Here is a 23,277-nt window from a genome sequence, read left to right on the forward strand (position 1 = left end):
ATGTGTGAGTGTGTATATTTTAAAGCATGTTCATACAAATATTTATTTAAGACAATGCCCCTTGCCACACGGCAATGTCAGCTAAAGCCTGAATGGAGAACCAGAACATTGGAACCATGCCTTAGCCTGCTCAATCACCAGATCTAAATCCAGTTGAAAACCTGTGGAAAATCAAATGCAAAACAGAGAACCACAAGCCCAAAAACAAAGCAAATTTGTTTGAATTTGTGCAACAGGAATGGGCTGCTATGACAGTAGAACAATGTCAGAACCTGGTGGAGAGCATGCCAAGATGCATGACTGCAGTCATCAAAAACAATGGTTATACAATTAAGTACTAACTCCTCTGTGTATCATGTGACTAAAACAGACAGAGAAGAAAACATGCAATGCCTAAAAACAGTGTTTTTGGCAGTACAGTGCCATAGTTATTGATGTAAGAACTTAAGTGATTTTGGTTATCAGGAAAACCATGGAAAATGGCTGCATATCAGCTCTGAATTAAACTCTTTTGAGCTATTTTTGTTGTTATCATTATATTTGTCTAAACAAATGTACCTTTAGTTGTACCAGGCATTAAAATGAACAAGAAATTGTAGAAAACAAGGATGGCCTAATATTTTTTCCCTGACTGTAGCTCAACAGTGCAGCATCATGCAGTGGTCTGAGCATGGCTTTTATGATGAAGCTCAGATGGTTTGCAGGTGGACCACTTCCCGCCGCAGGTGTGGTCAGTCAGTTATTTATCCAATCATCTACGCCTGCATGCAAACCACACATCCACTCATGCCCACATGAGGGAAAAAGGAAAGAGGGAGAAAGGGAAGGCTGCCATTATGCCAAGTTGGAGGTGGAGGGCATGACATTATGTAGAAATGCTATTTAACAAAAAAATTATGTTGAGGCAGCATATTGAGACAATGAAACAAATGCTTGGAAAGATGCCTGTCAGAAACTGGGGAGCTACTAGAGTTGTATTGCTGAACATACTGTATACAAAGCCCTTAGGAGGGTTTCACTAGCCTACTCATCCGCAGCAGCGACCCACATCAAAAAACTGGATGTGGGGCAGGCACAAGACCTATGAATCTGCAGTGGAGCTTTTAAAACATCTCCATTTGCTGTTACGCAAATTTAAGTTGGGGAAATGCCAAATTAGGAGACAGAAGCTCATGTCAGCATACTGGGTAAATCTACAAGGGCATAGTAGTTCCCACCCAACTAAGACCATCTTGCAGGGCAGGACAATTATTAAAAGACAAATGCAAAAAGTATGGCAAGAATACTGGGACATAAACAACACAGAAATACATCTGTATCATATTCACAAATTGTGGGAAGGAGGCAGGGCATGGATGGAAAAGAAGGAGTCATGACACATCTCAGACTAAATCAGACACTTCAGAAAATTAACAAGCAACCAACTGATATGTGCACACTGTGGTCATCCTAAGTTCAGCATGTGCAGTTTGAATGTAGGGGCTATGAATTGGAAAGGACAGAACTGAAATCATCCCCAAAGAAAACTAAATTAAGTTCATTGTGGGCAGTTTGTTGGGAGCGTCATCATAAGAAACAGTGACCTGATGAAGCACTTGAAGAAAACAACTCACTGCGAGAATCTGGTATGTTTTTTTTTGTTTGTTTGTTTTTTGTTCTTTATTTTTCCATCTTTCTTTTGTCAGTCTTCTGTCCCACGCTCCAGTACAGTAGACGGCAGTAATGCGCCTTTACGGCTGGTTTACCAACAGTCAATGAACCAAGAAGAAGAAATTACGGTAGAGGAAGAAGAAGAAGAAGAAGGAGGAAGAGGAAGTGGAACCACAGTAATGTAAGTCCGTTTGGAATTGAAATATTAATCTTCTGTTTATTATGTTTGTATCTCCTCTTTTGTTTTTTAAGTGCCTGAGAGATGAATAATTCCTGGGTTTTGATAGCAAGTTTGAACTGAATTGTTCCACAGGCGCTGAGGTAGTGTGAGCCTTCTACCGTCTGTTGTTAGCTAAACTTATGCTATAAAATATATTGAGCTGCAAGATTGTTATTGCGTCACATAGTTTGTTAGCTTTTGTTGGACACTTCAAATATGACAGTGGCCAGTCTGCTCGTTAAATAAACACTAAGCTAATGTAAGTAACCTCTAACTCGCTAGCCTTTATTTCATTGTGCTGGCGTTACGGTGCTACATTAGAGCTACTGAAGCCATGTAACAATGTCCGATAAGTGAACAGTGTCCAATACTTACCGTGAAGATATGAGAGTCCTGCGGATATTTGCTCACAGGAATTAGACAGCCTCGTTATTTTAATCATAAACTAGTATACACTGACATTGATGCAACCTCAGTGCTGTGTGCGCCAATTGAGAGATGCCCTTGTTTTCAGTTGCCGTGACGTTCATTGGTGAAGCTGGCTGCTGTGTATTCTGTGACGCCCTGGTTCCCTTGCTGTTGTTTTGGCTCACAAAAATACGGAATCTTATAGTCGACTGGATGAGCATGTTTCGTACACACCCTGTTATTGTTTGTGTCAAAGAATGACACCTGTGAGTGTCTATTTTTCTTTTGTAGCCTATTATTGTTTGCATAGCCTTCAGACGAGACTGGTACCTTGAACGTGTGAGCAGCGCTATGGAGGAGACGAGTCGGGAGGCAGTTGCCACTGCGGTGCAGCGTGTGGCAGGGATGCTACAGAGATCAGACCAACTGGATAAAGTGGAGCAGTACAGAAGAAGAGAGGCTCGTAAAAAGGCCTCTGTGGAAGCCAGGCTGAAGGTAATGTGTTTGCAGACAGTACAGTAAAGTTACACCCTCGTTATTCATTCACTTATCGTTAAATCCTGCAACTACTGTCTTGTCAACAAAATGTTGAGGTAATTTAGAAACATCAAGGTCGAAGTCAAGCAGCATTTGTTACCCTTAATAGGACAAGAGGTAGACCCATTAGTCTAATCCCAGTGTTAAACAGAATTCTGGAAAGTATTAATTTTGAGCTAATTTATCATTGTTTCTACATGACTCTCTTACTACACCTCAGCATGCTACAAACCTGGACATTCCACCAACACAGGTTTTATTCATCTGACAGACAACTAGTACAGAGATCTTGATAGTGGTACATTTCCAGGGTTTGAACTCTTGGAATCCAGTGCAGCTTATGAGCTTAAAAAAAAATCCTGATTTATAAATTTCTGAACTCAGATGTTTTGGCCTTACCAACTTGCCTGCTCACGATTTGTTACGATTTGTTGAGATTTATATCTTGTAAAGTTGATTGAGACTATTTGCTCAAGATGTGAGACAATTCAAGGGGGAAAAAGCTACAACTAAAACTTAATTTTAAGATACAGTTTTTAAAAGCTATATTTATTTATTTTCTCTTATTTTTAAATGCAGCCCTTCTTTTACTTAATGAGAGAAGAACATTATACATATCTTCACTCTTATATATCAGTATAATTAAATTTTGAGTAACAATAAATATTGTCAAAATGTTTTTGATTAATACTGATGTTTTTTTTTTTTCAAATATATTTTTGACATTCAGTTACTGATTACATGCAGACATTTTATACAATAGCTAGGCTACATCAGCATGTATCATATTTGCTCAAGTTAGACATTATGATGTTCCGGACCTTTGCTTTAATACATTTTCTCTGGCTAGTCCTCTGTGTTGTAATATTCCATAATCACATGCAACATTTAATTTCCATGTGCAATATTTCACTTTCATGTCCAACATCGCCAATGTAATGTGCAGTATTTCATTTTCATATCATTTTTTCAGTGCATAATTGTATTTTTTTATGTGATATTACTTATTACCACAGTATAATTGCCAGCATTGCTTTTTTACTGTTCTATTCTAGCCTTATATTGAGCTAGCTTTTTTTATTTCACTAATGTATCTTACTAGTTTTTTTTTAATTTTTACCTTATATAGTTTGCTTCTGTTTGTAAAGAAAATAATACTATTTGATGTTGAGATTATAGACGAGCAACCGTGGTGGCAAAAGCCAATGAGGAGCCACATTAATTAATATGTACATAATCATAATCAGTAAGAAAGCATGCAAAGCACTTGAGTAATTCACATTTATTCATTTCTTGATAATCGCTGATGTTCTTCAGGCAGCCATCCAGTCCCAGTTGGATGGTGTCCGCACTGGACTGACCCAGCTGCACAGTGCCCTGCTGGATGTTAAAGACATCCAGGGCTCACTGATTGACGTGAGTAAAGACTGGAGGCAGAGCATCAACACCATAGAGAGCCTAAAAGATGTCAAGGATGCTGTAGTTCAACACAGTCAGCTGGCCTCTGCTGTGGAAAATCTAAAAAACATTTTTTCTGGTAAGTTTAGTTAAAATTATGAGTGTGCGCACAACGTAAATCTCTCTGTATTTTATAGTATACTAGAGTTTTAAATCTGGTTCTGTGGTGACATTCATGCTTTGGCACACTGGTAGTGACGTGTTGGTTTACCAGGGCTGACAGCAGGAGAAACTGAGACATAGTAGAATACAGCAATTAGGTGTATGATGGAGCATACAATGGATCAACCTGTGAAGTGTCCTAAGAAATTTTACTGTGTTCACGATGTAATTACTGTTGCTGCCTGAAGGGAGAGACAAAAGTTCTGCCCTGAAAGCAGAAGAACCTTAAATCTGAAGAACCTTTACTGAAAGATGCATGTCTTCCATTACAGACAATATACGGGTGCTTCTCATATTGTTAGAATAAGGTTGAAAATGTTCAATATTTTTCAGCAGACATTGCTCAGAGGGAATATATATATATATATATATATATATATATATATATATATATATATATATATATATATATATATATATATATATATATATATATATTCTAGACTTGGTACACATACACTGAAATTTTGCAAGCCTTTAATTGTTTTAACATGAATGATAATGGCTTACAGCTTATGACCGTTCAATACTCCTTTTGACAACAAACCACAGATTTTCTATGGGGTTCAGATCTGGTGAGTTGACTGGCCAATCTAGCACTGTAATGCCATGGTCCATGAACCATTTCTGAGAATTCTGGCCGAGTGGGGAGATGCCAGGTCAAACAAAATCTGTATCTTTAAAAAGCTCTGTAGTGCTCTAAAATCCGCTGGTAGATGGCTGCGCTGATTTTGGACTTGATTATACATATTGGACCAACACCAGTAGATGACATGGCACTCAAGTCGTCATGACTGTGGATACTTCACACTGGACTTCAAGCAGCTTTGATCCTGTGGCTCCCCACTCTTCCTCCAGACTCTAGGTCCTGGAGTCTAGGAGCTTGATTTCCAAAAGAAATGCAAAATTTACTTTCATCTGAAAAGATGACTTTTAACTACTTAGCAGCACTCCAGTTCTTTCTCTTCTTAGCCCAGGTAAGATGCTTCTGATGTTGTTGGGTGTTCAGAGTGGCTTGATAATAGGAATTTGACACTTGTATCCCATTACCTCGAAACATCAGTGATTGTCTTCCCCTTATTTTTGATTGTGTATACTGAAACAGACTGAGAAATTAAAAGCTCTTTGCAGGTGTTTTTAGTTAATTAGGTGATTGGAGCTCTTCTCCGGATTGTGTGGGAATGTCTAGCATCTTTACTGACATATCTGTTGCCCTCTTTGCAATATTCTAATAGTCTGAGATTGATTTTGACAGGATTTCATGAGCTGTAAGCTGTTATCACTAAAGTTAAAAACTAATAATGTCTTGAAATGTTTCAATTTATGTGTAATGACTCTGGAATATAGATATTTTTCACTTTGAGCAATGTCGGGCACAAAACAAAGCAGAATATTTTCTGCCATATTCTGATAACAGGAGATGCACCTGTACTGTTACCATTGAAATGTTTGCCTTTGTTTCTTTTGTTCTTAATCTTGTGTGTCTTTGTCTCTTTGCTTGATGTCCAGTACCTGAGATCGTGGCAGAGACGCAGCAGCTGATTGAGCAGGCAGAGCTGTTGCAGGCCCACAGGAAGCTGATGGAGCTGGAATGTTCACGGGATGATCTCATGTATGAGCAGTACCGTATGGACAGCAAGAACACCAGTGACATGAACCTCATCTCCATCTACTTTGAAAATGTAAGTTCCAGTGATAGAGAGTGTGTTTCAACTTCAGACTGACAGATCTGAACATCCCACATCAACGTCGGTTGAGATGTTTCAAGTCTGAAGACTGATATGGGATCAGAGTGAGCACACTCAAGCTGCGTGCATGCATTAAAACAATGCATGATAACTAAGCATGTTCATTACCATTTTCATAAACCTAAGTTCAGACACCACCATGTTTAATTTGTCTAGCATAATGTGTTGTCGTTAACATGTCCTGGTAACAAGGTTTAGTTCACTATTAGTAAATCGTTATGAGTTCTCCTTGTAGTTGGAGGACCTTGTATTGTAGACTACAATGAAAAGCACTTTCTTGCTGCAAGAAAGAAAATAAAAGTTAATTCAGTTTTAAAACAATCAGCCTTATATATGCAAACGAAAAGCATTGTTGTATAACAATGAGTTGTATAACTATTCATATGTTATATGTTTTTGCTGATGTCATGAACTAAAGGTCTCTCGAGTGAATGAGTCAAAGTGGTTTTCTCTCTCTTATTTTCCTCCAGGTTCAGGGGTTATCAGATGAGCTGGCCAAACAGTTATGGATGGTACTGCAGAGGTCGATGGTAACAGTTCGTCGTGACCCAACCATGCTGGTGTCAGTAGTTCGCATCATTGAGCGGGAAGAGAAGATCGATCGGCGTATGGTTGACCGAAAAAAACAGACAGGGTTCATTCCACCTGGGCGACCCAAACGGTGGAAGGACAAGATGTTTGAGGTCAGAAGACTGATGGACGATCAGAGAAATACTCAAAGTTGTAATGAATATTATTTTGGAAATTTAGAAATTCAAATATCTCTTCATACTCTTTGAGGTTGTTACAAAGGTGTTTGTAATCTATCTATTGATCAAAAGATGCATAGTTCCTACTTTAAGGACTCTTGTTTTTCTTCATCTGACTCTTCTTATTATCTGTTTTCTGGTTCTGATTCACCTGACTGTTGTTCCTCTTTGATATTGGGTCTTCATCGACGTATTATGTTCTTCCTCTTTGATTCTTCTTACCTACTCAACCCATCTAATCCATTGAACTTTCCACACCTTCTTACTTTGCTTTTTCCTTTCCTTTTCTTCATTCAAATCTTATTTTTTTTCCAGCAGTTCTTTTCAGACTTTCCCCTAGGTCCAAATGAGCGTTATATGTTTGGTTTTACAATTACTGTAGTTTGAAATTATCTGCGCCCAAATAAGAAGATCATATGGAACCATAGGCTAAATCAAACCAGTGTTTACTGTCAGGAATAAGAGACTTTGGACTGATTCTGGATGACTGGATAAGCCCCTAAGTCACTGAGCTTTTCATGAAATCTTTGGTTTATTTCCCATCCAGGTGTTGGAGGGTACAGTCAGCACTCGCATTGAAGGCACCCAGGCAGTAACAAGAGAGACTGATAAAATGTGGCTGGTGCGTCTTCTAGAAATAACAAGGAAATACGTTCTGGATGACCTCATTGTTGTCAAGAACCTCATGGTCCAGTGCTTTCCTCCACACTACAACACTTTCAACAGGTAACAGATAGTAAATGAAATGGGTCTGGATTGATACACACAAATCACAAGAGAATCAGGTCATTTTCATTTGCACTACAAATTTATGCAAATCTTAAAAAGGTCAAAGTATTATTTATGTATTTGTCCACTATTATGTAATTCATTCAGGAAAGCGTATGCTTACATGTATTTATGGTATTTCAGATTTTTCTGTCTGTACCACAATGCTGTGTCCACTCGTGTCAAAGAACTGGCTTCTGAGGACTTGGAGGCTAATGAGATTGTGTCCCTGCTCACCTGGGTCCTCAACACATATAAAAGGTACACACACAAAAGACACTGGCAAGTTCTGTACATATACACTCACTGGCCATTTTATTAGGTACACCTTGCTAGTAAAAGGTTGAACCGCTTTTGCCTTCAGAACAGCCTTAATTCTTTGTGGCATACTTTCAACAAAGAGTTGGAAACATTCCTGAGAGATTTTGGTCCATATTGGCATGATGGCATCACGCAGTTGCTCCAGATTTGTCGGCTGCACATCCATGATGCCAACCTCCTGTTCCACCACATCCCGAAGGTGCTCTATTGTGTTGATGTCTGGTGACTGTGGAGGCCACTGGAGTACAGTTAATTCATTGTCATGCTCAAGAAACCAGTTTGAGATTATTTGAGCTTTGCAACATGGTGCATTATCCTGCTGGAAGTAGTCATCAGAAGATTATCCACTGTGGTCATAAATTGATAGACATGGTTAGCAACAATGCTTAGGTAGGCTGTGGAGTTTAAACAATGCTCAGTTGGTACTAAGGGACCCAAAGTGTGTCAAGAAAATATCCCCACACCATTACACCACCAGCCTGAACCGTTGATACAAGGCAGGATGGATCCATGCTTTCATGTTGTTTGCGCCAGATTCTAACCCTACCACCTGAATTTCACAGCTGAAATCGAGGCTCATCAGACCAGGCAACATATTTCCTATCTTCTATTGTCCAATTTTGGTGATCCTGTGTGAATTGTAACCTCAGCTTCCTGTTCTTAGCTGACAGAAGTGGCACTCGGTGTGGTCTTCTGCTGCTATAGCCCATCTTCTTCAAGGTTCAATGTGTTGTGCGGTCAGAGATGGTATTTTGCATTCCTTAGTTGTAAAGGAGTGGTTCTATCATCTCCAACCAATCTGCCCATTCTCCTCTGACCTCTCACAACAACAAGGCATTTTGGTCCACACAACTGCAGTTCACTCTTTTTCAGACCATCTTCTGTAAACTCTAGAAATGGTTGTGTGTAAAAATACCAGTAGATCAGCAGTTTCTGAAATACTTAGAGCAGCCCATCTGGCATGGACAACCATGCCACATTCAAAGTCATTCAGATCCCCTTTCTTCCCCATTCTGATGCTCGGTTTGAACTTCAGCAAGTTGTCTTGACCACGTAAATGCATTGAGTTGCAGCCACGTGATTGGCTGGTTAGTTATTTGTGTTAACAAGCAATTCAACAGGTGTTCCTAATAAAGTGGCCAGTGAGTGTATGTGATGTTTAGTTTGGAAATTATTTCAGAGTAGCTTAACAATACAGCAGTATTACAAACAAGTATTTCTACACTTGTTTAAACTGACAGCTTGCATTGTATTCATCACAACTTAAGCTTTATCACAGTAATTCAAACTTATTGAGACACTGTTAGTTTGATTTACACAGTTGTGTATTGGCTCTTAGCTTGTACAGGCGAACAGAATTCATGAGGTACAGGCAGATGTAACTGACGTATACACTGACTCAGCGAATATAGGTTGCAGTTATAAGCCTGCCATTGGCGTTATATCCCAGTCAGCATTCTACCCTCTTTCCCTATGTAAGTGTTACCGTTTATGAGTAACCAAAACAGCCGTCTCCAGGCAGTATTTTTTTCAGTGGATTATCCATTTTAATCACAGTGCTTGTCTCCACCACAATTCCAGTCGCTATTTTGAGTGAGTGAACATCGAAGCCACACCCTTCGTTTAGCCTTACCTACAACCCTATAGCAGAATGCCGGTAAGGTGCAGCCAGATCATTTTGTGTTGCACAGAGTGGGCTGGCTAAGCGAAACTAGTAATCAAGTATCTGTGTATGTGTACATGTGCATGTTCCAGTGTGGAGATGATGGGCCATCCAGAACTCTGTTCAGAATGTGACATCAATCAGCTGGAACCTCTGCTGCCACAGGATGTGGTGGAGGATCTGCTCAGTAAATATGTCAAGACTTTTACGGTAAGCACGAAGAATACTATCAGAAACACTAATGGTTGTGGTGTCACAACCTCATGTCTTTGTTAAGTGTGGATGTAGATTGTGTTTGAGTGTCCTTGTCTTCAGTCTAATATAACAGGTTGGCTACGGAAGGCTCTAGAAACAGATAAGAAGGATTGGCAGAAAGAAACAGAACCTGAGGCTGACCAAGACGGATTTTACCAGACCACACTGCCTGCCATTGTCTTTCAGGTAACATACACACCTCTACAGTCTTCATTAACAGATATAGAGCATTAAGAGATTTTCAGTGGGCTGGAGTGCGAATTCAAAAGGGACATTCAACAACGTTCAAAGAGAAGGGGCGGCTGTAGCTCAGCGGGTTGTCTACTGATCACAAGGTTGGTGGTTTAATCCCCTCTGCTGAAGTGTCCTTGAGCCACTAAACCCTAAGTTGCTCCTGATGGCACGGAAGCTCTGTTGCCATTGGTTTGTTAATGTGAAACATTGTAAAGCACTTTGAGTACCACTTAGGTAGAAAAGCGCTATATAAGTGTAGACCATTTACTATTTACTTTTCTGAAAGGTTAAGTGGCTGTGGAATTAGAATGTTGCTTTGTTATACATTACACGTAGTTTATTTAATTGTTTCACCAGGGAAATATTATCAGCTATGTGATAAATTGTACAGGTTTTTGGTCCAGATCCAGCATGGGCCTCACATCCCAGACTTGTGCCATTAGTTACTTTTTACATAATTTGCTTTTACCCTAAAGATTACAGTGCTCATCTTACTCATTCTCTCTCTTGTTTATCTTGATGTATCTTCCTTCAACCCTTTGTAAGATGTTTGAGCAGAATCTGCAAGTTGCTGCACAGATTGATGGGGATTTCAAAGAACAAGTTCTGAAGCTTTGCCTGAAGCAAATGAACACTTTCCTGATCAGGTATTTTTATGTTTTTTGATATGATAAACATTTCTAAATCTATGGAATCCACTTCACCATATGCACCCTGAGTTCAATGGATAGCACTCTTTAGAATATTTCTGATAAATAATGGCATTTTATTGAAACCTGGGCAGTTTCCCCAGACTGTCCACCATAATGTGCTACCTACACACCCAGGCCATGAATTCTGAATCTTGATTTCTGTGTCCGGGCACAGTGGAAAAACCCAATGTTGCACTAGCCAACAGATATTTTCCAGCAGTGCACTGAGGTTAAATTGTATGCACTTAGTATCTACTATAGTAATTTTGTTGGTCAAATTGTGATGCTGACACACAGTTCCTTGAAAAAAAAAAATGAATAAATTACAACGTATCTTTCTCTTAATAACTCTGAGGACTGCCAGTTTTTGCTAGTCCTCGGTCCAACGCACTGGGCCAACTCATGTTCAAGTTGTCCCAAATTACTGTTTAGTATTGGTTGTGTTTGTGACCCTAATAGATGTGTCTGTCATTTGTAGGTACAGGGAGGAGGTGGTGACCTACAAAGAGGAGCACCTTAGAGACAGACAGCTGCCTCAGTGTTATGTACAGTACATGATAGCCATCATTAACAACTGCCAAACATTCAAGTAAGATTTAATTTTGTACAGAAACATGTATTTACACTGTCTGGTCACACTGTCATAATATCAAGTTTAACATGTAGAATGTAGTGGGCACTGTTGCAACTGCCACAATTTTAAATCAGCAAGTAGAATGCAAAATAAAATCCCTCAAACTGGAGGCAGCAGCATGCTAATAAATGACAGCTTGATAGTCTAAATGAGAGGAAAACTGTCTCAGCCCCTTTTCCACAGCTCTCAGGAAAGCTGCACATGTTGTTGTGCAGTTGGCCATGATTCTATCACAGGTTACTAACAAAGTTTTTTCTTTGATATTTAAAGTTGTAGTAGGCAGAAATCTGGAAAAGGCAAAAAAAATTTTTTTTTTTTTAAAAAAAAGACAGAAATTTGAGACAAGCTAAAAATCAACATTCATTTATGGCTTTACCCAGACCCCAGAACTCCACTCTGCCAAATTAATCTTCCACCTCAACCAATGTACCATCACATCCTGTTCTCACTGCAGAGTTTGTTACCATTTATACTATACTATCTTGTCTGAACGACAAAAAGACCTGTGATTGGCTAAAATGTCTCATCACAGTCTCAATTTTGTAAAGCCGGAAAGTTGAGCCAGGAGGAGGTGCCTTACTTTATTTACCGAAACCACTCTTCTATGCAAATGCTCCTGTCTGTCCCTCTGTGTAAACAGCAGCTTTCAGTGGCTGTTACATGTGACATCTACCAAATAGAGCTGTAGCTGGGACAAAGCAGAGTGACTACAAAGAGAGAAAGTGCAAGCTGAATCAGAGCCGAAGTAGTGCATTTAATTTATTTAACAATACTGATAATGGGGAAAAATAGCCAAATGTTGGCCTGGGTAATTGGTTAGGCCGATAATCAGTAGACCCGTAATTAAAAGAGTTAAAACTGAAATAATGGCAGCTAGACTTTGGAAGTGCTTTAAATAGTACATGCTTTCCATAGATGGTGCTCAAACATAGTGGTAAGTTATAAATCCTCCAGAAATCCTATGCTTTGCCCACCTACTGTCTTCAGCACACCTCAGAAGTTATCACACTGACATGGTGCTACAGTGTGTAATCAGCTGTCATATACTGACCGTTAAAGAGCAATGGCACAGCCAGTCTTTCAGAAATATCTATGGGAGAACTGCATGTTTTTCCATGTTCGACGAGGGACAATGCAACCCTCTATGTAGCAGACTGACGCGTGCCTGTTGTAGTATGAGAAGAGTCATGTGCTGGTCCACTATCCTTTTTCAAAGCCCCTTAAGTCAGTGGACAGAGAGGTCAAAATCAAGAATTGGCCTTACATTGGTTGAATGGCAGCAACATTGTAGTTGTCAAAATGCCTTAACCTTGTAATGGTGGTGGAAAGTGATGTCTGCCAGTGAAATTAAAGTTATATGTGGATTAAAAGTCATACACAGCATGGCCATATTACAATTGCAGTGTCAGATATGGATGGGAATGAGCATATGTCAATGAGAAGTGTAGAAAAGTGTCACTGAAATAGACATACTTTTTGAAATAAAATGTAATTAAATGATGGTCAGTATGAAAAAAGAATGAATGAGAAGTTATTTCATAATGCTATTTGTTGTTATTTAATTTTGAACCCCTTTGGGTTATATATCCTCATGGCAGTTATCCCATGTGTTCCTCAGTGAGTCTATCAACAGTCTGAAGAGGAAGTACTCTCAGTCCTCAGAACCCACTGAGAGTGATGCTACCATAGAAAGAACACTCAATGAGGTGGCAAAAGAGGGTTGCCAGTTCCTACTGGATGAAGTCTTTCTAGACCTCGAGGTAAAAAGAGCAGTTAATAGGCTAAACTATATTTACTGTACATTTGAAGGAGATTTGTGATATTTGTAGTTAAAAATAGCTGTGTTTGAAACAAATCATTATACACATAGTTAAGGACTTAAATCTGTCATAATAATTTGGCCTATTCAAGCAGTGTGGTTTACTCAGTCTATGAAATGTTGTTTAAGAAACTGTTTAACAATAAACTTTCACCAGTTATCGAGCAAGACAGGTTTTTGTAATCTGTTTGGATGTGAGATTTCACTGTAAATGAAAAATGAGTTTAATTTGATTTGTGTTCCACAGTGCAATCAAAAACATGTGCTAGTAAATTTTGCCATATTTTTTTTTAGTTTACAGGAGCTTCCGTCAACAGTGTGACAACCATAGAATATGTTTAAGGAAATTTGTTGATATTTACATCATAGAATAAATTATACAGTAACAAGAAAATAAGCATCTTGCACTTTTTTGCTACCACGTGAAAACACATTTTCTTAAAAGCTGCAAAAATGTGCAATGTATTAATGTAACATTAATTTATGCAACTTAATGCTCAACATATAAGTACTAGCTAACAGACACATAAATGGTCAAAAGACAGAGCATGTGTCATTTGCTTGTAATTTAAATTGGATGTAAAAGTGTATACAAACAAACTGACAATTTAATATTTTGCCATATACTGATTTCTGAACCTTCCAGTGCATTTAATTGCTTTTATCTGTGCCATTGCATTGGCCAGCATCACCTGAGTGAACTGCTGACCAGGAAGTGGCTGACTGGTTCTCATGCTGTGGACACCATTTGTGTGACAGTGGAGGACTACTTCAATGACTTCAACAAAATCAAGAAACCCTTCAATCAGGTAGGATTAAAGCCACTGATGGACTCTAAGTAGAGTATTTTCAAAAATTCACAAGTTCCCATGAAATTAAATAGAAATGGTTGTCATGATGTAACATAGAACCAACAGACTTTGGATAAATCTAACACACATTAAGTGTCGGACTATCAAAGTTCCACAGTTGTGATAAAACTCTGAACAAGACACAGCATTGACCTGCTCGATGTGGTATGTGCAGGAGATGACAAGCGAGGCCCTGCGCAGGGTGGTGGTAGAGTACATTAAAGCAGTGATGCAAAAGAGGATCACCTTTAAAACTGCTGATGAGAGGCGGGAGGGAGCTGAGAGGATGATCAAAGAAGCTGATCAGTTCAAGTTCCTCTTCAGGAAACTGGCTGCAGTAAGTTCATATCTGTACAATGTTTTGTCTGTATTGCAACATTATTCACTTCCACCACAAGTGTTATACAGTCTACAATCATATATGTATGTATGTATGTGTGTGTGTGTGTGTGTGTGTGTGTGTGTGTATATATATATATATATATATATATATATATATTATATATATATATATATATGTATATGTATATGTATATGTGTATATATATATATATATATATATATATATATATGTCCATCCATCCATTATCTATACACCGCTTAATCCTCATTAGGGTCGCGGGGGGGGGGGGCTGGAGTCTATCCCAGCTGACTCGGGCGAAGGCAGGGGACACCCTAGACAGGTCGCCAGTCTGTCGCAGGGCTACATACAGAAACAAACAATCACTCTCACATTCACACCTACGGGCAATTTAGAATGATCAGTTAACCTCAGCATATTTTTGGACTGTGGGAGGAAGCCGGAGTACCCGGAGAAAACCCACGCATACACAGGGAGAACATGCAAACTCCATGCAGAAAGATCCCGGGAAAGCCGGGACGCGAACTAGGGATCTTCTAGCTGCAAGGCGAAAGTGCTAACCACTACACCACTGTGCAGCCCCATATATATATATGTGTATATATATATATATATGTATGTGTATATATATATATGTGTGTGTATATATATATATATATATATATATATATATATATATATATATATATATATATATATATATATATATATATATATATATATATATATATATATATATATATATATATATATATATATATATGCTGATTCCAGTCGTGTTCAATTGCACTCCCCCCATGCATCACAAGTGAAGATGTAAAGACAATGCTAAAATGCTTGTGGGTCCAAAAAATTCTAACAGCCTTTGACTGCAAATGATTTTTCACAGAATATGAAAATGATGATTGAGTCATGTATTTTTCCAGTTTTGAGACTTGAAACTTTTGTCAATATGGGTTCAAAGGGCTATGTTTCCCACAAAGTTCTTTTTAGTAGTGCTGTCAAACGATTTCAATTTTCCATCAGATTAATCACAGGCTCGCTGTGGATTAATCATGATTCCTTATAATTCATTTTTAATCTATATTAATCGCGCACTTTAGTATCCATTATTTTATGCGCAAATTTATGATCTGAACTGTAACTAGTAATTAACTCTTGGGGGGAGTTTGACAAAGCAGTTGATCCCTTGCGGTTACAGAGTCTCTATGACTGAACAAATCCAGTGTACACAGTGATTGGGAATTCAGCTGGTGCTCTAGTGTGCCTTTCAGTGCTCAGGGTGTATAGAAATGGCGTAACATTTATTGTGATATTCAAAGGAAAGCCTAACTCTGTTTGTTACATTTAGGGTGAAGACACAGACTGGCTTTGTGGTGCCATCACTGCCATCGCTGAAGTATTTAAGCTCACTGACCCCACCCTACTGTTCCTGGAAGTCACCACGCTGGTATCCAAATATCCAGATATCAGGTCTGCATAGGCACACACACACTTTGGCATCCATTTCACCTGGCATCAATATGATTCATGTATCTTGTGTAGCGGAATTCTGCTGTGCATATACTTGTTTTCACTAAATTGTGGTTATGTTGCTGAATGCCCAGCTCACATACACCGTTGAGTAGATGATGTTGTGCCAAGGACACCCATCTTTACCCTACTGTGTAAACTCCTACTGTATCCATACCCCCAACTTCCCAGACAGATACTTCAGGTCTTAAAAGCTTGTTTTTGAACAGGTACCATCCAGCTTGGATAACACACAGGAAATTTTCCCATGGTGAATGTACTTGCTCTCCTCTTTGAAATAAAGCCTAACTTTGCTTATTAGGGGTTCAGGTGGTAATGTCCCTTCCTGGCATCTCTACATGGCAAAGTGCCCTGGGCAAGACAACAAGCTCCTGTTGCTCCTGATGGCTGACTAGCACTTTACCAGGCAGCCGTGTGTGTGCACGTGTGAGAATGAGAAATACATTGTATAGTCCTTTGTAGAACCTTGGCAAAGCTCCAAGGCACTCTGTATGTGTTAGACCATTTATCATTTAACTACAAACAAATAGACAGTGTGGCCAAAGGGCAAAAGCCCCTTCGCACATCAAATTTGTGTCATTAGCTTTCATTACTAGAGACATGGGCATGTATGTCATTGTTATGTTTTACGTTGCTGCCTCTTGGAAGCTGAAACTGAAGCTTCGAAGCATCTGTAGATCCTTGAGTTGATTCAGATTCTTCAAGTTTAACATTCATTTATCCATGTGACAAGTGCTGCACTCATGCTTAACCAACAAGAGAAACTGAGACCTCATGTGGAATGGCATTGTTATTGGTGAAGCCTTTCTGTTTGAATTTGTCACTTGGTGGTTTCTCAAATAATAGCAACAGACATAAAATTGTGACCACTGACAGGTGAAGTGAAAAAAACTGATTATCTCCTCATTATGGCACCTGTTAGTAGATTGGATATATTTGGCAGCAAGTAGACATTTTGTCCTCAAAGTTGATGTGTTAGAAGCAAGAAAAATGGTCGTGTTAGGATTTGAGCCAGTTTGACAAGGACCAAATTGTGATGAATAGTGGACTGGGTCAGAGCATCTCACCCTTGTGCGGTGTTCCTGGTCTGCAGTGGTCAGTATCTCTCAAAAGTGTTCCAAGGAAGGAACAGTGGTGAACTGGCAACAGGGTCAAGGCTCACTGATGAACGTAGGGTGCAAAGGCTGGCCCGTGTGGTCCGATTCAACAGATGAGCTAGTGTCGCTCAAATTGCTGAAGAAGTTAATGCTGGTTCTTATAGAAAGGTGTCAGAATACACAGAGCATCACAGTTTGTTGTGTATGGAGCTGCATAACTGCAGACCAGTAAGGGTGCCCATGCTGAGCCCTTTGCACCGCCAAAAGCACCAACAATGGGCACGTGAGCATCAGAACTGGACCACGGAGCAATGGAAGAAGGTTTCCTGGTCTGATAAATCATAGTTTCTTTTACATTACATGGGTGGGTGGATGCGTGTGCGTCGCTTACCTGGGGATCACATGGCACCAGGATGCACTATGGGAAGAAGGCAAGCCGGCGGAGGCAGTGTGATGCTTCGGGCAGTGCTCTTCTGGGAAACCTTTGGTCCTGCCATCCATGTGGATGTTCCTTTGACACGTACCACCTACCTAAGCATTGTTGCAGACCATGTACACCCTTTCATGGAAACAGTATTCCCTGATTGCTGTAGCCTCTTTCAGCAGGATAATGCATGGTGCCACAATGCAAAAATGGTTCAGGAATAGTTTGAGGAGCAGAGCAACGAGTTTGAGGTGTGACTTGGCCTCCAAATTCTCAAGCCAATTGAACATCGGTGGGATGTGCTGGACAAACAAGTCCATATCCATGGAGGCCCCACCTCATAACTTAAAGGACTTAAAGGATCTGCTGCTACCATCTTGGTGCCAGATACGACAGCACACCTTCGGGGGTCTACAGTCCATGCCTCAACTGGTCAGAGCTGTTTTGGCAACAGAAGGGGGACCAACACAATATTAGGCAGTTGTTTATTGCCTGATGTTATGCCTGATCAGTGTATGTTTATTGGCCTGTCAGAGCCTCATTAATTAAAAAATAACTAAGTCTTCTCCTGACGTGCCGGCACCCTGTGACAGTACAAAGGACTGGCTCTGGCCGTTAGTACCGGTATCACATTAGCACTAGTTTTACAATGAAGTGTTCAGGTCGATTCAAAACAAAGCAGTTTAGCTGGGGTATTCAGCACAGCCTCATTAGTAACATACAACAGTTGTGAATGAGAGGGATGTTGACATCATATGTTCTACTTTGTGGAAGTAAGAAAGAATCGGTGTAACCGTTTTCCCAATATCAACTGATATATTACAGCTACAACATATATCACACTAACAAGCTAACTTCAACCTAGTGTGAAGTTGCAGGCAACAGGTGCATTCATAAAGTGTCTCATACAAACTGATTGATCAGTAGGCCAATTAAATACCATTTTGACATAATTTCAATCAGTCAGTTCACACATGCAGACTACATTTATCCGAAATATCATTATTCCCAAAAGAGACACAGGTGAAACTGAAAACGTGGCTCACTGAACAGAAGAGAGGAAGAGAAGCAGAGGGAGACACAGATGAATGGTGAACTTTCCCCTCTGTGGGATCAATAAAGTTTATCCTTATCCTTATACTTATGTATGCTAAGTTAGCGAACCTAACGTAACGTGTCAGGTGTAATGTCTATGTATATGCTTAGTCCAAATTTGCTTTGTGCTTGTTGCAGCTAGTGTATTTCACAATTTGAAATTACCCACTGCATGGAAAGATTTGTTGTTATTAGATGAGCTTAAGTGAAGATAAATTTGTCAACAGCTGCACAACATGGAACGGCACAGTCCTCTAGTTTCAACCATCAACACTTGCGTTTGCTATCTGCAGATCAGTGAATTATTTTTTCTTTGAGAAGTTTTTTTACATTTAATTTTTAGATTGCATTTGTGTCAGCCATTGAACAACCCAGTGGGTCAATAATCATACTGATGTATTTGTTTTCCATCACAAGTGAGCTATAGAAGCAATAGACTGACATGAAACGAGCTTCAGAGTTGATCCGGAGAATTGAACTGCTGTTTATTTATTTTCAGCAATTTCATTTGTTTATATTTTCACTTATATGTTGTTTGAAGTGAAATGAAAATTAGAGTGTGAAAAAGAAATGCATGTGTGTTGCCTGTGTCACTCTACGGTGAAGTCCATATGATAGCCTGATTTTAAGTCAGGGTGGAAAAAATGCTACAGATATTCAAGTTCCCATCGTGAACAGCGACATCTGATTTTGGTTTACCAACTTGTAACCAGTATGTTGACTGCCCCACAAGAAACAATAGAACCCTGGACCTCCTGTATGCTAATGCAAAGGGTGCATAGTGTAATTGCGCTGTCCCCGCAGGGCAGAGCATATTATAGCCTTGTCTTGTGCTCCCCAAAGCATGTCCCCCTTGTTCAACACCAACCTATTTGCGCAAGGACTGTGAGGAGGTGGACTTGGAAGGTGAAGGACATGCTGCAGGACAGCTTTGAGTCTACCGACTGGGATGTGCTTTGTGAACCACATAGGGAGAACATCATCACCATGACTGACTGCATCACAGAATACATCAAATTTTGTGAACACAACACCTTGCCAGCCCGGACAGTACCCTACTTCCAAACAACAAGCCCTGGATTACAAGTGACCTGAAGATACTTCTGAACAAGAAGAAGAAAGCTTTCAGAACTGGGGACAGAGAGGAGTTGAAGACAGTGCAGCGTGAACTCAAGGGAAAGCTGAGGAAGTGCAGGGACTCATACAGGAGGAATCTGGAGGACAACAGTAGCACCCAACGATATTTTGTGCCATGCTTTAATCCATCATTGTATTATTTTCCAAGTTTCTCAAAACTAAAACCATGTTTTTTAAAATTAATTCTAATAACTACACCTCCACGGAAAGTGTCTTTGATTTTCTGTATAACTGTTGTATACGTAATTTCCTATGTGTGGCTAAGTGTTTTTTGTCTGTCCTGCTCTTCATAGGGAGGAACACATTCAGGCTTTGCTTGCCGTACGTGGTGATGCCAGCAGGGAAATGCGGCAGATGATTATCGGCACTCTCACCGAGAACAAAGTATCCTACTCTAGTGTCGCACAGCCCATCTTTAAAGACATCACTGTGCCCACCATCACCATGACTACTATGACCTCCATGGCAACTGCAAAGCTGCTCAAGTAAAGCCAGTCATCAATGACATTGTTTCTAGCTTCAGCACCTTCTGTCACAATAACATAACAAAAGTTGTTTTATCAGATAGTCTGTTTATTTTTCATTGTTTAATGCAGCCTGCTGTGTTTTCTGTTGCCAACTTTTTGCCTACTATCTTAATGTTTTCTTCTACAAAACAATAAAACTGAAGTGGTAAAAATGGTTGAAAAATGCTTAATTTTCAGGTTAAAACATCACAACATCCTCAGCGTACTTTAAGTTTACACACTGTGTGTATGTGTGTGAGTGATCTCAAAGGTGTACACAGAACAAAAACAGATCAAAAAGATAGAAAACTTAGGTTTATGCTGCTGTGTTTGATTCAAGATTTTAGTTAACTGAAAATTCATTGAAAGAGAATAGTTGTGTCCCATAGTCTTGCTCTAGCGATATTGTTCAGTTTTCAGTAATTTGATTGATTTAATTTTGAGATTCAGTTTCCAAGAAACAAAAATTCTGCACTTCCTATTTAGTCCTCCAAACATTAGCACATAAAATTAACATCAAAGCAGTCTTTACATAATGTATCACATCTAGTAGAACACCACCACATTGCACAGTGAATCTTTGTATCTTTAAAGCAGTCATCAAATGATGCTAACTTTAATGAAAACAATCTACATGCTCATTTAATTAAAATTATACAGATAGTAGAAGAAAAATGCATAGCTTGTACAGATGTAAATTATTGATGACTTTTAGAAATGCATATGCTGTAAAAACACACAAACACACATACACATATATACACACAAGCATATATACACACATATACACTGCCTGGCCAAAAAAAATAGTTGCACACTAATATTTTGCCAGAAAGCACTTGGAAATTATGACAGGAAGAGTCTGGAAGACCCAAAGCCACAACCGAATCAGAAGACAAGTTTCTGAGAGTCAACAGGTTCGTGAATAGGCAAGCTTGTGCCATGAAACACTGCCAATGGACTACTGAAGACTGGATGAAGGTATTATGAACTGATGGATCAAAATTTGAAATCTTTGGTTCATCACGCAGGATTTTTGTATGCTGTCGAGTAGGAGAAAGGATTGTTCCTCAGTGTGTAACATCAACTGTCAAACATGGAGGAGGAAGCATGATGGTCTGGGGCTGTTTTGCTGGATCCAGGGCTGGTGACTTGTACAGGGTGAGAGGCACCCTGAACCAAAACGGCTACCACAGCATTCTGCAGTGACATGCAGTACCCTCTGGTATGTCCCAGTTGGTCAGGGCTTATTCCGGAACCTGTGCCTCTGAAAGTGGCTGCAAAGTTTGGTGTCTCTTAACTGTTTTAAATTTTTGCTGTATTTTTTTCATATTTTGTCGTATTTTGTCGGCTGCTGATGGAAGTTTCTGCTGGGAGAAGAGTTTATTCAAGAGAGGAGCTTTTTTCATTGAGGTAGAACAAATCTGGACAACAACATCCAATTCCAATGGACATCTTGAGGTGTTTTCGTGGTTGCCGTGCTGGTGCAAAGGTGAAGGCTAGGAAATGGAGATATAAGCCCTTTCTTCCATCAGTCATCATGGGAAATGTCAACTCTCTGCCAAACAAAAGTGACGAGCTGGAGACATTGGTGAAGACTGACAAAACATACCGTGAATGCAGTCTCCTGTGTTTTACTGAAACCTGGTTGAATTAAAACAACTCAGACTCAACTGTGGATCTACCTGGCTTCACTCTCATAAGGTCAGACAGCGATGCTAAAGCTAGTGGCAAGAAGAAAGGAGGGGGTCTGGCTTTATTTGTTAACCAGAGATGGTGTACATCCTCACATATAACTGTTAAGGAGAAATTGTGTTGTCCAGATGTTGAGCTGTTGGCAGCTGCTCTTCGGCCATATTATGTTCCAAGGGAGTTCAGTCATATCATAACAATACTTGTAAACATTCCACCTAAGGCAACTGACTTGGTTCCTTGTGATGTTTTGCATGATACTGTTGCTAGTATACAGATTCAACATCCTGAGGCACTTGTAATAATATCGGGATATTTCAATCATGTCAGCCTCTCCTCTCACCTGACTGGATTTACACAGTTTGTTAACTGTCCTACCAGAAAAAATAAAACCCTAGACCTGCTGTATGTCAATGTCAAAGAAGCTTACAGAGCTACTGCCTTACCACCACTGGGCAGGCCAGACCATAACTTGGTTTATCTGCAGATCTGTTACAAACCTTGTGTGCTGAGACAGCCTGCAACTAAAGTCAAATTCAGCAGATGGACTCCTCAAGCTAGTGAAGCTCTAAGGGACTGCTTTGAATCAACAGACTGGAATGTGCTGCTGGAAACAGATGAGGACAGTATGAACATTGACAGGAAGGTTGATTGTTTTACTGAGTACATCAACTTCTGTAGAGACACAGTCATACCTGCAAAGACTGTTCGCTGTTTCCCCAATAACAAACCATGGGTCACAAGCGACATAAAGACAATCCTCAACCAGAAAAAAAAAGCTTTTAGGGACGGTGACAAAGAACGGCTCAAAGAAGTACAACATGATTTAAAGAGGAACCTGAAGATGGCAAAGATGGAATACAAAAAGAAGATAGAGAGGAATTTTCAACACAGCAACATCGGTGATGTGTGAAGAGGAATTAGTACCATCTCTGGACACAACAATAAAAAGAAAAAGGAGCCAATAGTGGGTGATGTGGAAAGAGCTGATGAACTCAACCTGTTCTTCAATAGATTTGACACTGTAGACACACCTACTTCCACTGCTGCTCCTCCTTCTTCTCCTCAACATATGGAAATCCCCACCATAGCTCCTTCTTCTCCTCCTCCATCTCCTATACATGTTTCCACAGCTGCAGCCACTTCCCTTCTAGCACCTGTACCCTTCTCTGTCACAGAGACAGGGGTGATGTTGGAGCTTCAGAGACTTTGCTCTGGGAAGGCAGCTGGCACAGATGGTGTATGTCCAAGGCTGCTTAAAGA

At 39.8% G+C, this 23,277-nt stretch overlaps 1 protein-coding gene across 2 annotated transcripts; it reads left to right on the top strand.

Moving 5' to 3' along the window:
• The first annotated feature begins 1,713 nt into the window (after positions 1-1,713).
• exoc3 (exocyst complex component 3) lies at positions 1,714-20,497 on the top strand. 2 transcript variants are annotated; one of them, XM_023273093.2, is made up of 16 exons: positions 1,714-1,831; positions 2,570-2,773; positions 4,133-4,352; positions 5,945-6,117; positions 6,654-6,866; positions 7,480-7,658; positions 7,845-7,961; positions 9,777-9,894; positions 10,000-10,125; positions 10,720-10,820; positions 11,344-11,454; positions 13,118-13,259; positions 14,005-14,127; positions 14,345-14,506; positions 15,882-16,003; positions 20,110-20,497. In XM_023273093.2, the coding sequence occupies exons 2-16, from the start codon at positions 2,630-2,632 to the stop codon at positions 20,303-20,305; spliced, it is 2,247 nt and encodes a 748-aa protein (XP_023128861.1). In that variant the 5' UTR covers positions 1,714-1,831; positions 2,570-2,629; the 3' UTR covers positions 20,306-20,497. The 2 variants fall into 2 exon arrangements, with proteins under 2 accessions (XP_023128861.1, XP_054870669.1); XM_055014694.1 differs by lacking the exon at positions 1,714-1,831 and adding an exon at positions 1,953-1,971.
• Positions 20,498-23,277: the final 2,780 nt, after the last annotated feature.

The sequence above is a fragment of the Amphiprion ocellaris genome, chromosome 10, assembly GCF_022539595.1.
Source record: "Amphiprion ocellaris isolate individual 3 ecotype Okinawa chromosome 10, ASM2253959v1, whole genome shotgun sequence".
NCBI classification, from domain to species: Eukaryota; Metazoa; Chordata; class Actinopteri; family Pomacentridae; genus Amphiprion; species Amphiprion ocellaris.

Coding starts and splice junctions, on each gene's coding strand:
- exoc3 (XM_023273093.2), top strand. CDS start 2,630: ATGGAGGAGACGAGTCGGGAGGCAGTTGCCACTGCGGTGCAGCGTGTG. Junction 10,126..10,719: donor TGCCTGCCATTGTCTTTCAG/GTAACATACACA, acceptor ACCCTTTGTAAG/ATGTTTGAGCAGAATCTGCA. Junction 14,507..15,881: donor TCTTCAGGAAACTGGCTGCA/GTAAGTTCATAT, acceptor TGTTACATTTAG/GGTGAAGACACAGACTGGCT.